The 13631-nt window shown below is 34.3% G+C and overlaps 1 protein-coding gene across 1 annotated transcript in view; it reads right to left on the reverse strand.

The window, feature by feature from the left end:
- LOC111517179 (potassium channel subfamily K member 18) overlaps positions 1-13631 on the reverse strand; it is a 59379-nt gene that overhangs the window by 15230 nt on the left and 30518 nt on the right. The window contains exon 2 of the mRNA XM_023173251.2: positions 11783-12049. Within this exon, the coding sequence (XP_023029019.2) occupies positions 11783-12049 (267 nt within the window). The remainder of the gene's footprint in view (positions 1-11782; positions 12050-13631) is intronic.

Genomic DNA, 13631 nt, shown 5'->3' on the forward strand with positions numbered 1-13631 from the left:
CGGATACCCTGCGAGTGCGGAGAATCATACATCGGTGAAACTAAGAGGCCATTGAAAGTTCGCATTGCCGAGAAACACACACCGAGGAGAAACCAGCAAATCTGGAAGAGCAGAGCATGTTTGGACTCATCAACATAACATCAAGTGGGCTCAAGCTGAAATCATCCACAAGAAGGAACAGTGGTTTAGGAGAAAATTCAAAGAAGCTGCGTATAGGTTGTCCAACAACGCATTCACCCAAGCTAGCATAGAGATACGTAACATATGGAAACCTCTAATCAAGCGGAAAACGACCAACTCCCGCCAAACGGTCATCTCCCGCTAAAACCACTGGAGCGGAGAGAGGGAAGAGAGGATAGGTGAAAGCACTCCAATGACCTATAAATAGTCAGATCTCGGAAGAATAAGTCCAGTTATCACCCGAAGACGATTGTGGATACTAACAATCGAAACGTCTTGACGTAACTTGATTAGGAATCTTTTAATTTTTAATTTTCATTTTTTGATAATAACATTTTTAATTTTTTAATTTTCAGTTTGTACTATTATTTAAATTTTTTATTTTTTTGGTTGTTGCATCAAATTGTTATTTTTTCCGTTGATTTTTATTTTTTTTCACAGATTCTTTCAGGGATTTCAAATCAATTTGTATTATATCAGACAGTGAAAGTCCGAATTGATGATATACACCACGAAACATTGTCAACCACCTTCAAACAAATAGTTGAACCAACCTCAGCTCCTCGCCGGTAAAAAGTCACATATTCAAAACATTTTCGCATTATTTGAAATTTCATAGAAAAACAGTCATTCATCTCGTGAAATCTATCTTTTCCATTTATTTTTGAAAAATTTGAGAAGATGTTTGTAGCCTCTCTACTGAACAATGGAAATTTTTTGAAAAATTTGTTATCAAAGTAATTGCAACGACGGTGACCAATTGTCTACTCTCAGAAAATTATGCCGATCAAGTTTGATTTTTAATTTATTTAATTTTTCAATATATTTATCAGTACAGTGAAGCTTTAAATTTGTCTTGAATCAAACACTCTTCATTTCTATGGATATCCATTATTACTAACATTATTGAAATTACTTCGACACTCTTATTGTCATAATCCAAACACGTTTTTTATAAAGATGGCCATGAAAGTACATCAGATGCTCAGATAAAATTCAGATTCAGATGAATTTATGGATTAATGTTGATGTAGCTTTGATGAATATTGGTTCTAACAAGCATTTAATGACATCTCAACCGCCATTCAGTTCACTGCTGAAAATATGGAAACAGTATTTGAAAAGAAACTTACACTAGATTGAAACCTTGAAAAGATTTCGAATTTATTCGATGAGTTATTGCTATTTTGATTTGATGTTTATGGCTGAATATTATATATTATGTTCTAGATATGAAGTATATTCAGTTATTATGCTGTGCACTTTTGAAATCTCTGAAATGCATTTATTTTTAGCTTGATTTTTTTCCTCTATCCCACTCCACACACACATGGTGTCAAAAATAGAAAAATAGTTTTTGAATTTCAGATAAACAACTTGAAAATTACTTGATAACTTATTGGATGAAAATTCCCAGATCAATATCGCATGTTACATCACTTTCAATTTACACTTTCGAATTTTTCCATAGAAAAATTCAAATTTAATTTTGAATCATCAGTGAAGATTGTCAGCAAAATTATTCAAGGCGAAAAAATATTTCTTTTCAAATTGGAATATCGCTTTGAATGAAGGCATCATGTTGGCAGTTCGTATAAGTAAGCATATACCTCTCAACAAAAACGCCATCTATGGCATGGACACAAAACAACATCGTTTATCGTAAAACGAAGTTTCTCCGCTTAGTGTGTTTGTCTGTCTACCGAAATTCTGTGGGCTGGTGATTTTTGTGTCGTTATATTTTTTACAATCAGACGAGGTAACAGGGAGATTTTTATAAGATGCTGGATGAAGGGATTGAAGAAAAAAATATATGCATATAATTCTTCATTATTGTTTTGTACGGATTATTTGAAATATGTCGATGTTATTTATGCAAGGTTTTCCATAAAAAATAAAGTGAAAGCCGATTCAATAAAAGGGAGATGAACTAGGGTAAATTTTGACGGTTGAAAATATAAAAAATATGAAGATTTTTTACTCTCTCATAAAGCATTCTCACATATAACCGAAAAGTTTTTGAAAAAAATTGAGCTGGTTTATTGAGTTCATTTTCAATGACGATGAAAAAGAATATCAATAATTTGATGATCAATTTTTTTTGTAAGCATTGTATTCGATTCCATTTTTTATAGAAAAACCTTTGTGGTCGAGAAAAATTCACCACTTTCATACCACTTTTATACCAACCATTTGTATATATACTATAACAATTTTCAAATGAAGGTGATTCATTAGCAACATCGCACTTGAAGTGACCAACGGATAATCCTTTTACCAAAATAATATTTTTATTCATTTAACAACATAGATAATTACGTAAAAATTGTTATAGTAGGTGGCGCTACCTGGTGTCAATGGTAAAACTGATTACATTTTCTTATCATGCCTAATACAGTACTTCAAAAAAAAAAAGAAAAATTTACAAAATAATTAGGTATTATGTTCCTTTTATATAGAAATATTACCACAAACAAAGAAATAATTACCTATGTTATGCTTATGAAGTTTCAGAATCCATCGACTCATCCGAAGAGGAATCCCTAGTCACACTTAAATCTATTATTATTTGGTCGAAAACAATATCTACCATCCCGTCCAATCTCCACAATTTCTCTTCTTCCTTGATCACATGGGCTACAGCATTAGCCTAATCTTCTTTCTGTATCCGTTCCATTGCGAGTTCTAATAAACGTTGGACATCAGAAAATTTATGTCACGTTTTTACAAGCTACGTAACCCTTAATTTGAGCCCAGATTAATTCTATCGGGTTCAACTCGGAATGGTAAGGAGGAAGTCTCAAAATGGTGATGCTTTCAGCACGAGCTATTGTATCCACGCTGGCGATATCTGTCACGATGCTGTTTAATGACACTCATACGCTCGGCCTTAAGCATGTCCACGGAAAATGAAATTCCTTTTTGTACCAACCAACTCTGCATGTCTGCTTTTCTTGTGGTCATAGTTGGCAGCTATCCTACTAATCGGCTGTGATAAGAAGCCTTATCCATTGATTATAACGAATTTGGCTCGACTCGTGAAAGACGTGATTCAGACCATTCTTCATAGCGTTGGGCGTCCATGTCTTCGTGATAATCCCCGGTTTTTTTGGATAAAAAAATTAGTGCACTATCGTCTGAAAAGCCACTCTCACTACCTATATGGGCGACAATTAGTGGTTGCCCTTTACCCGTTTGTCCGCGTAACCCTGTTGATTAACCGTTCACAAATGCTTGACGATAACTAGTTACAGTAGTGTCTTGCCAGATCTTAGATACTGTGTGACCAGCATCCACCCATGTTTCGTCCAGATAATGAATCTTTTTGTCAGCAGAACGCATTTCTCTAATAGAGCGAAAATATCTCCGTCGCCATGAGACTATATCTTCTCTTTCTCTTAAGACAGATTTACGGGATCATTTGGCATATATAAATTTTAAATCTTATTCCATTATTTTCCTCAACTTCTCTTTGCCCATTTTTGGAATTGGATCATTATCCATTACCTTTGTCCTAATGGATTCGAAGGTTGGCGCTTTATTCTCAAAAAAGAAAAAATGAATAGTAGAGCGTACAAAATTTTTCTGGTACTCGTCCAATTCAATTTCTTTTCTACCAAGACAATGTACTTTTGGAGCGTGCACAATCCCAGTCACCTTTTTTTCACGTACAATACGTTCAATTGTCGACACGGGTATTCCCGTTAAAAATGAACACTGGGCTACATTTTCCACTGTACAGAGTGTATTTTTTAAATTTTCGTACACTCTACAGGCAATCTGTTTTTCTTCTAACGACATAAACCTCCGCTTTCTTTGTACATTACTTGGACCTGCTACGGCATCCATCTTAATACTATAAAAATAATAAAATTCAATCATATTATTCAGCTATTTGTCAGTTGTTTACTTACCTCAAAAACTCTTTTGAAGTTGATGTATTTTGAAAAACACTTTATTGTGAGATTTTCACTAGAACAGATTAACAAATCCGCAACACGTATTTCGCTGCACAGTAGCTTTTTTAAGCGTGTTCACTAACACACATACAGTGTGATTTATATATACTTTTTAAAATATTACTATCTACCTAGTTCTAGAAACTAATTAATGACATTTGTTTGAAGGTGATTGACAATGTTTCATGATGAATTTCACTAGTTCGGACTTCCATTGTCTACTATATAAGTAAAATGATTTGAAATCCCTGAAACAACTAAAAAAGAAGAATTGAAAATGAATAGCTGAAAATAACAATTATATTAACCAAAATAAACCTGAAATGAAATAATAGTAGAATAAAATACAAGTAAAAATAGAACAATTGAATAAAAAAAAATAAAGGAATGAAAAAAGAAAATAAAAATAAAAAGTGGAGAGATTTCAAGTCACGTTAGTTCACGACGTTTCGATTGTTAGTATCTATAATCGTCTTCGGGTGATGACTGGACTGATTCCTCCGAGAGATGACTATTTGTAGGTCGTTCGAGTACTTTCACTTTTACCCGCTTTCCATTTTCCGCTTCACTGGTTCCGTGGAAGGTCTCGAGAAGGAGCTAGACATCATCAAAAATGATCTTCAACGGAATGGCTACTCCAAAGCGATGGTAGAAAAGACTTTGGCTAGAAGACAGCAGGAGCCTCGCAAGGAAGAGAAGCCCTACATTAGAGGATTATCGGAGAGGATAGAAAGAATTGGTTCCACGTACAACATCAAAACCTGCTTCAGATCCGGTAACACTATCCGTAGCAGCCTCACGAAAACCAGGCCACCAAACGCAGACTGCGATTCCAAGAATTGCATTTACCGGATACCCTGTGAGTGCGGAAAATCCTATATTGGTGAAACTAAGAGGCCATTGAATGTTCGCATTGCACAAGAAACACACACAGCGAGGGGAAACCAGCAAATCAGGAATAGCAGACCATGTTTGGACCCATCAACACAACATCGAGTGGTCCCAAGCTGAGATCTTGCACAGAGAGGAACATTGGTTTAGGAGAAAATTCAAGGAAGCCGCATACATGCTGTCCAACAACGTATTCAGCCAGGCCAGCGTAGAAATACGCAACATATGGAAACCCATCATCAAGCGAAAAATGGCCATTTCCCGCCAAAACGGTCATCTCTCAGGGAACCAATGAAGCGGAAATGGAAATGACTATAAATAGTCATCTCTCGGAGGAATCAGTCCAGTCATCACCGAAGACGATTGTAGATACTAACAATCGAAACGTCGTGAACTAACGTGACTTGGAATCTCTCCACTTTTTATTTTAATTTCCTTTTTTCAGTCCTTTATTTTTATTTATTCAATTGTTCTATTTTTACTTGTATTTTATTTCACTATTATTTCATTTCAGGTTTATTTTGGCTAATATAATTGTTATTTTCAGCTATTCATTTTCAATTCTTTGTTTTCAGTTGTTTCAGGGATTTCAAATCATTTTATATAGTAGACAATGGAAGTCCGAACTAGTGAAATTAATTAATGACAGTTATACCTGAGTTTAACGAACATTTATACCTGTGTTAAAGACTAGGTCAACTAATTATCTCACAATAAATTGTGAATGTGATGAAAATCTATGATAATGTATTTTGAAAAACAAGTATCGGCCAACTCTATCTAATATTCTGAAGTTAATAAATATAACAGTCTATTTAGTAAATATAATAAAATTTATTTAATGAATACAAAAGAAAGTCACCTTCACAAGAAACAGAACACACTACGCCTATGCAGATAAGGAACCGAATGACTATTTATGGCATTTTAAGGACGCAAATTTAATTTTGTTGATCAGATTAACGATGTTTCAAAGCATTAAACCAACTGGTCCACCTATTCGCTCGTACATCCTATCGATACTCAGAAGCTATCTTGTTACGGGGGGCAAATTTTATGGAATCATCTTACTTTTCAATTATTTACAATGGCGATGCATAGAAAATAAAATTGACCCCGGTACGAATTTAGTTCTAACATTTAACGTTGTTGCCGTTACCACTCAGTTCAATTTGTATATGAGTTACCTTCAATTGAAAATTGTTAAGCATACATTCTTAGTCATTATTTTCAAAATAACTATTCAGAAAGATCTGTTGAACATTCAAAGAAGTAACTTTCAGACACAAACTGAAAGAAATAGTCCACTTGAAACAACTACCTTCATATAAACATTCTGTTACACGAAGGTGAAAATTATTTCGAAACAGCTGCTTTTATAATGTACATTGAATTATAAAAAAAACTTTTTCCTATTCAGTTTGCACTCCAAGCATTCGTTATGGAATTGAATCGACCTTACTCACAGGATGGCTACTCAATATAGTGTATGATAGAGGTGAAATTCTCACTTGCATGGTACAATGTCATCCTCAATGGCCGACATCTGATGTTTCGGAACAAAACACTCACCTTATTGCCAGTCTCAATAATATTACGAGATAAAGCACTCAATTCATCTAAAAAATTAAGACTCCATGTCACGAATGAGTTGAATTTACTCATGTCACCGATGAAAGTACATAATGACATTCATTCGCTTTTTTGATTCAATCCTAGCCCTAATATTTTTTTTATTGAAATCAGTATATTTTTAGGATAGATTGCTTTTTGGAAGGTTTGGAAGGAAGGTTTGGAAGGAAGGTTTCGGCTTTCTACCTTTCCATCTTCATACTAAACACGTGGGAAACTTCCAAAGAATGAAAGGAAGCAATTATTTTCGAAAAAAATATATTCACAATGATGTGTAGATCATGCCAAAAAATTATTTTCAGACCAAACTGAAGAGGCCTTTTTCTTTTAGTTCGTGTCTGAATTTTGACTCTTCAGGTCCAACAGTAATATAAGGTTGACCTCGGCTGAATTGTCAGTTTTAACTCGATGATGCTATGGATCCATCTGATTGCTGGTTTGTGGTGAAAGCTGCAGAAAAGCTTTCGTTTAACAAAACATTCATGTTTCAGCTTCGCACTGCTGATGAGTTCTATGACACTCCTAAACGACTTTGTCCACTGTTCAACCACGAGTGATTTGTTTTTGTGCTCTTGTTTCATTTCACAACTTTCTATTGAAGTTTATTTGACCCCCAATTTGAGTGATTTTCTTAAAATAAATTTCAGTCTCACTCGAAGAAAAATACTAAATAAATTCGGGAAGGTCGAATAAAATTTAATGTCTGAACAGTCTTCGTTTTGATTCAACGTTTGATTCGATTTTGAAATCTATTTTAGGATGAGTAGGTAGGTAGTTGATAAACTCTGAAATTATTATCTACGAAGTAAATTATCTCCGGCGAATAGAATTTCCATCACAACTTGTGGATGGAATCCATTTTCTCATCAGAAACTGAAAATAATAGGTACCTTCTTACTGATAATGAGATAATGAGAGATAGAAATGACACAATTTGTTAAATTCATGAATAATATTTATAGAAAAAATTATTTATTTTATGAAAAAATCCATTGCTGAAATAGTGAAATATGAAACTGTCAGAAATAGAAAATGCAAACACCCTATAGAAATTCTAGAACTTCTTAAAAAACACAATTGACGGTGGTACATCACCTATGAAAATTATGTTCAAATTGGGAAATGGAAATTACCCAAATTTGATCAATACCATTGCCATGTTTTTCTTAGTCTTCCAAATAAACTTCTCAGTGATCTTTCTGCTTCAACTTCTCACTTGGTAATAGCGCTTTTTCGATATTTAAATATCAATTATTTTCCTCCTGTTTTTGAATGTTTTTTGATATTCGGTCGGTAGCCAAGCGGTTCAGCGTGGGTGCTTTGTTCACTCACTCGAATTGACTGCCGTGTTGGTCGGTGGTTCAAGCCCTAGTCTCAACGATCGATCTTCACTTGCTACCGTCCAACCCGTATTAGGAATCACACGTTAAAAGGTAGAACCTCGTTAATCCTTAGCTCGCTCAAGTTTCGACTTCTGAGGGTTGTCGTTCGTAGGGGTGCGACAGCTGGTTAACGAAAAAACAGATTTTAAATAGATTTACGATACTGGTTCGTCCACGTTCAACAACATCCAAATAAACATCGAATTGGACATCTTCATTGTATTTACTAAGGACGTTTGTTTTTACTAAACTATTAACATGAGCACTGCTGGCTTATGTGAATCAAAATGATCAGCAGGATACGTATACACAACAAACCTTCAATCAGAAAAGTCTGTGTATACAGGGCTTTTCATGATGAGCGTTAATTACCCGTTTCTGGCAAATCATTCAACGGATCAACCTGAAAATTCCACAGTATGCATAAGTCAATATGACCTACACGCATAAAATATTTTAGACGAAGCGGCGTTGTCGCTTTTACTATAAAGTAGCGGCTTCTTTGATTTTTCAAATGGAACACCTCGTATATAATATCATATTATGATTCATTATCACTTTGTCAACAAATTCATATACTATTTCCCTATACCTATCTATTACCGTTTAGAAGATATAAATTAATTTCGATATTTTTTTTACCAAACATGAACTTTTATAAATGCTGATAATCTTGAACTCTCTTGCACTAAAACGATCAAATTTGAAATGGAGTGGAGTGATACTATGAGGATTTTCACTCCGAGTCATATTTTCATTTGCCTCATACAGGGTCTTCAAAAATGCAGATACTTTGATCTCATGAAAAATGAGTGGAACTCAATTTTTTCAAATGGAACACCCTGTATATTTCAACATTCTTGAGCTCTACATCCAATTTCAGATTAACTTTGTTCAGATAATACTATTTCTATTTTGAACCGTTTTCGAGATAAACTGTTGGAAATTGACATGGTTTCCTTGTTCATCACTCATTTTTGTAAAACAGATTTCGTTTGATGTTTCTTAATTAGTCACAGATAATACAATGAAAAGATAATTATTAAAATACTCGTCAATCATCGAATGAAACTTCTCTTCAAGCAATAGTTTTATTAACGCTGAAACACGAACTGAAAATAATAAACCCATAAATAAATGAGTTAATTCAATCGTCAGTGTATTTCAGAATATGTTCAAACACATCTCCACCTCTACTTAAACAAACATGTAATCTCTTCAAAAGATTGTCATGTGTAGCGCTTCTGATCAAGTCTGGAGTCAAACTATTGAAAGCAGTTGTAACTCGCGATTTCATATCTTCCATTGTTGTTATTGGAGTTTCAATGAAACCCCACACGAAATAATCTAATGGATTGCCATCTGGTGTTCTAGGAGGCCAACGAAAAGGTCCATTATTACCAATCCATCTGTCTTCGAAGATTTCGGTTAAAGCTTCGCTGACTGAATGAGAATTATGGGGTGGAGCACCATCCATTTGGTACCATACACGTTCTCTCCCTGGTCTATTATTTAAAATCATTTGAATTCCATTTATCAATAAATCTTCATATTTTGATGCATTCAAATTATCATCATAAAACTCGATATAGAAATTGACTCATTCTTTATGGCACAAAACACATTGAATTGCCATCTTTCTTGAAAACCCCTTTGGCGGACAACATGGGGATTTTCTGGCGCCCAAAAATGACTGTTATGTCTATTGAAAACTCCATTTTTTGTGAACTTGGCCTCATCTGTCCATGTGATATTGTCAAGGAAATGTTCATCCTCTTGAGTCTTGACAAGTAACCATTCAAAGAATTCCACTCTACGAGGTAAATCAGTCTCTTTCAAATGTTGGACACAGTAGAACTTATAGGGGTGTCATTTATGCTTATTAAGAATTCGACAAATTGTCACGTAGGGTATACCCATCTCCCTTTCAGCCTCGTGCAGAGAAGCATTTGGAAATGCATGAAAGTATCCCAAAACTGTTATACCATTGTCATCATCATCCACTTTAGTCTTCTTACGAATGATTTTTGGACGGAAGGTTCCATTCAACCTACAGTTTTTTAGTAGTCGATTTATCACATTATTATTCGGCTTCGGAAGTTGTGGATATCTTTCATGAATACTCGGCATGTTCTACTTGCAATTCTATTGCACCCACCATAAATTATTAATAAATTCAAGAAATCTTCATTACTGTAACCTAATCTTGACATTATTCTATTATAATTGGTAGCTATCACAATCAGTCAAAACCACCAACGAAAGTCTGACGTTAAATAATTGGTTTATTTATTTTTCCAAAGCACACTATTAAAAAATATTAATGTGTACTATTGTACGTTAGAGACCAATACCTCAATGTATACAAATTGTAACTTTTTCTAAGTAAGGTACATACCAATTTCGAATTGACTCATCTGAGACAGTTGAAAAACTGGATCAAAAATAAATATTACTAAGTATAAAAAAAATGTTGAATATCTAATTGAATTGATGAATTCAAAAAAACGAGCAAGAAAACTACGTCAGTTTCCGTTTGAAACAGTTTATCTCGAAAACGGTTCAAAATAAAAATAGTATTATCTGAACAAAGTTAATCTAAAATCGGATGTTGAGCTCAAAAATGTTGAAATATACCGGGTGTTTCATTTGAAAAAATTGAGTTCCACTCATTTTTTCATGAGATCAAATTATTTGCATTTTTTGAAGACCCTGTATGAGGCAAATGAAAATATGACTCGGAGTGAAGATTCTCATAGTATCACTTCACTTCATTTCAAATTTGATCGTTTTAGTGCAAGAGAGTTCAAGATTATCAGCATTTATAATAGTTCATGTTTGGTAAAAAAAATATCGAAATTAATTTATGTCTTCTAAACGGCAATAGATAGGTATAGGGAAATAGTATATGAATTTGTTGACAAAGTGAGACGGAATCATAATATGATATTATATACGGGGTGTTCCATTCGAAAAATCAAAGAAGCCGCTACTTTATAGTAGAAGCGACAACGCCGCTTCGTCTGAAATATTTTAGACTTGTAGGTCATATTGACTTATGCATACTGTAGAATTTTCAGGTTGATCCGTTGGATAGTTTGCCAGAAACGGCTGATTAACGCTCATCATGAAAAGCTCTGTATGTTCAACAGGAGCCTAGGACATATTTACGAGGCCATATTTACGGCCTGTGACAGTGGCAAGTTCTGTTCCAGACAACCTTCTTGTATTAACAGTGTTCAACAAAAAGTCTGACAGTTCACTGAGGATCCACAAATCCTCACAATTCTCTTTGCAACCACTATGCCTAAATTTTGCCATTATTCTTGACACAGAACTGAATTGAATGTTTATTTCTGGATGTCGCTCACATTGAAATATTTTTTTTCTGAAGTGATACATTTTTTCTGAAACGATTACTGAATTCAACAAAAAATTTAAATTTGGCGGAATCAAAGTAAGAGGATACCCAAAGTATAAAATTTTTTGTCATGGTCTACATATTTATGCAACTAATAACTCTAAGGTTGAGTTTCATCGGTGGTTGTATTTAATTTAGAGGGATATGCGATCTGTTGTCTTAATTAGATATGCCTAATGAAGCGTGTAGGTGATCACAATATTGAACGAACGAAAAAGTTTTCTATGAGGAAACAAATGTCTATCGAATATGATTCAACGACACGGAACTAGTTTCAATATAGTATCCAATATCTTGAGAAGATTAATTTTACTCACCAATTGTAGTATAAATAGTGGCACAATACACTATAGCGTTCCACATCGTCCAAATTTTATCACCTTGATTGGTCACTATCAACGCGTGTTTCTGATAAGCATCTATCAGTTTTGTCTCAAAGTCTAGCACTTTCCGCACTGCTTCCCCCTCCCACTCCCCGTCAGACGTCCTGGACGGCATCTCCACCGATAAATTCCTCAGCTCCCTGATCAGCTGGTACCGATCCTTCCTGAGGTCTCGTTCCACTATTCTCTGTTCGTTCTGCCCTGCAAAGTGGAAACATTTGGAATTATATTGAAGTGAATAAAATAAACAAATCCATATGAGCCGCAAGCATGTAACGTAACAAAGTACATGTTCGGTTCATTGCGAGATAACACAACTCGCTGCCAGAAGCATTTTCAGTCTTGACCGTGCCATTCATTTCGTTACGTAACCGAAGATGATCAGGTTACAGCTACATGCGACTGGCAAAGATACGCGATACTTATCGCCGTGCGTAACGTAACGGCTTTTTGATGCGACCGCTAAACATAGACACATGGTGGTTCGACTTATGACGGTTACGCGTGTCGAAGAAATAATGAGTAGCAGTATGTTATTAGCCCTCACCTTACATGTTCAGAGTTGAGTATGTTACGTTATTAGCCGTAACGTAACATGTTCAGGGTTGGGTTACCGGCCATCTGTTCAGAATCCTTTAATAATCAATCTAAATCTAGGGAAGCGAAATGAAATATATACATTTGTTAAGTTGACATCAGCTTTTAAATGATATTTTTCGCAAGGCCCCCAGAATTTCTTACTATAAAGGCAAATGAAATGATCAGTTGGTACCGATCCTTTCTGAGGAGTATATTATTAGCCGTAACGTTACATGTTCATGGATGAGTATGTTACGTTATTAGCCGTAATGTAACATGTTCAGGGTTGGGCTACGGCCCATTTGTTACAAATGAATACGTGCTTTCAAATCCTTCAATAATCAATTCAAATCAGGGGAAGCGAAGTGAAATATATTAATTTGTTGAGTTGTCATCATTTTGATTGACATTTCTCCCAAGGCCACCTGAATTTCCCAGTATAAAATTATTGAATTAATAATCAGTAATGAATCTGCTGGAAGGTGATTGAATTCGATTTTGATTTCAAGAACAGTGGACCGAGAGCAAGATTATCGAAGAGGATCGGCATGTGAACTAAAATGAGATGAAAAATTTTCTGGCATATCACAGACTGCAAAATTTTTCATTTTTTAATAATACTTAGATGTGAAAAGGATTTATTTCGGAAGGATTTCGCACAATATGATCGACGCTCAAAAAAAAACTCGAGTAAATTGATGTTAGAAAATATTAATGATAGTAGTGATGATAATATATGTTCATTCAGGAATTATTCAATTTTATTCAAAATATACAACTAATTCAATGATAATAACATAAAAGGACCTACAGTATATCATCATTATCAAGAAAAATATATATATATATATATATATATATATATATATATATATATATATATATATATATATATATATATGTGTCCACTTAAAATCATTTTTGATTTTAAGTGGACACATATTTGCAGTGAATTTTTCAATGAGCATAAGGCAGATAATCTGTTTTTCAATATTCATGTACAATGCTTTTAAATTAATTCCAAGTAGTTGCTGTATAGAAGAAAAACAATGTTATAAGCGAAATCCATAACAGATCAGGTGTCTGAAAACTAGCATGCGAATCATGTTCAAAAATTTATATAGAAAGGACTCTGAAATATTTCAAAAGAAGAGTCATCGAAAATACAAGGAGTTTTGAACTGAAGAAGACCTATGCCACCTAT

Source organism: Leptinotarsa decemlineata, unplaced genomic scaffold (assembly GCF_025532065.1).
Source record: "Leptinotarsa decemlineata unplaced genomic scaffold, Ldec_3_MD MMD2_tig00001064_RagTag_RagTag, whole genome shotgun sequence".
Taxonomy (NCBI): domain Eukaryota; kingdom Metazoa; phylum Arthropoda; class Insecta; order Coleoptera; family Chrysomelidae; genus Leptinotarsa; species Leptinotarsa decemlineata.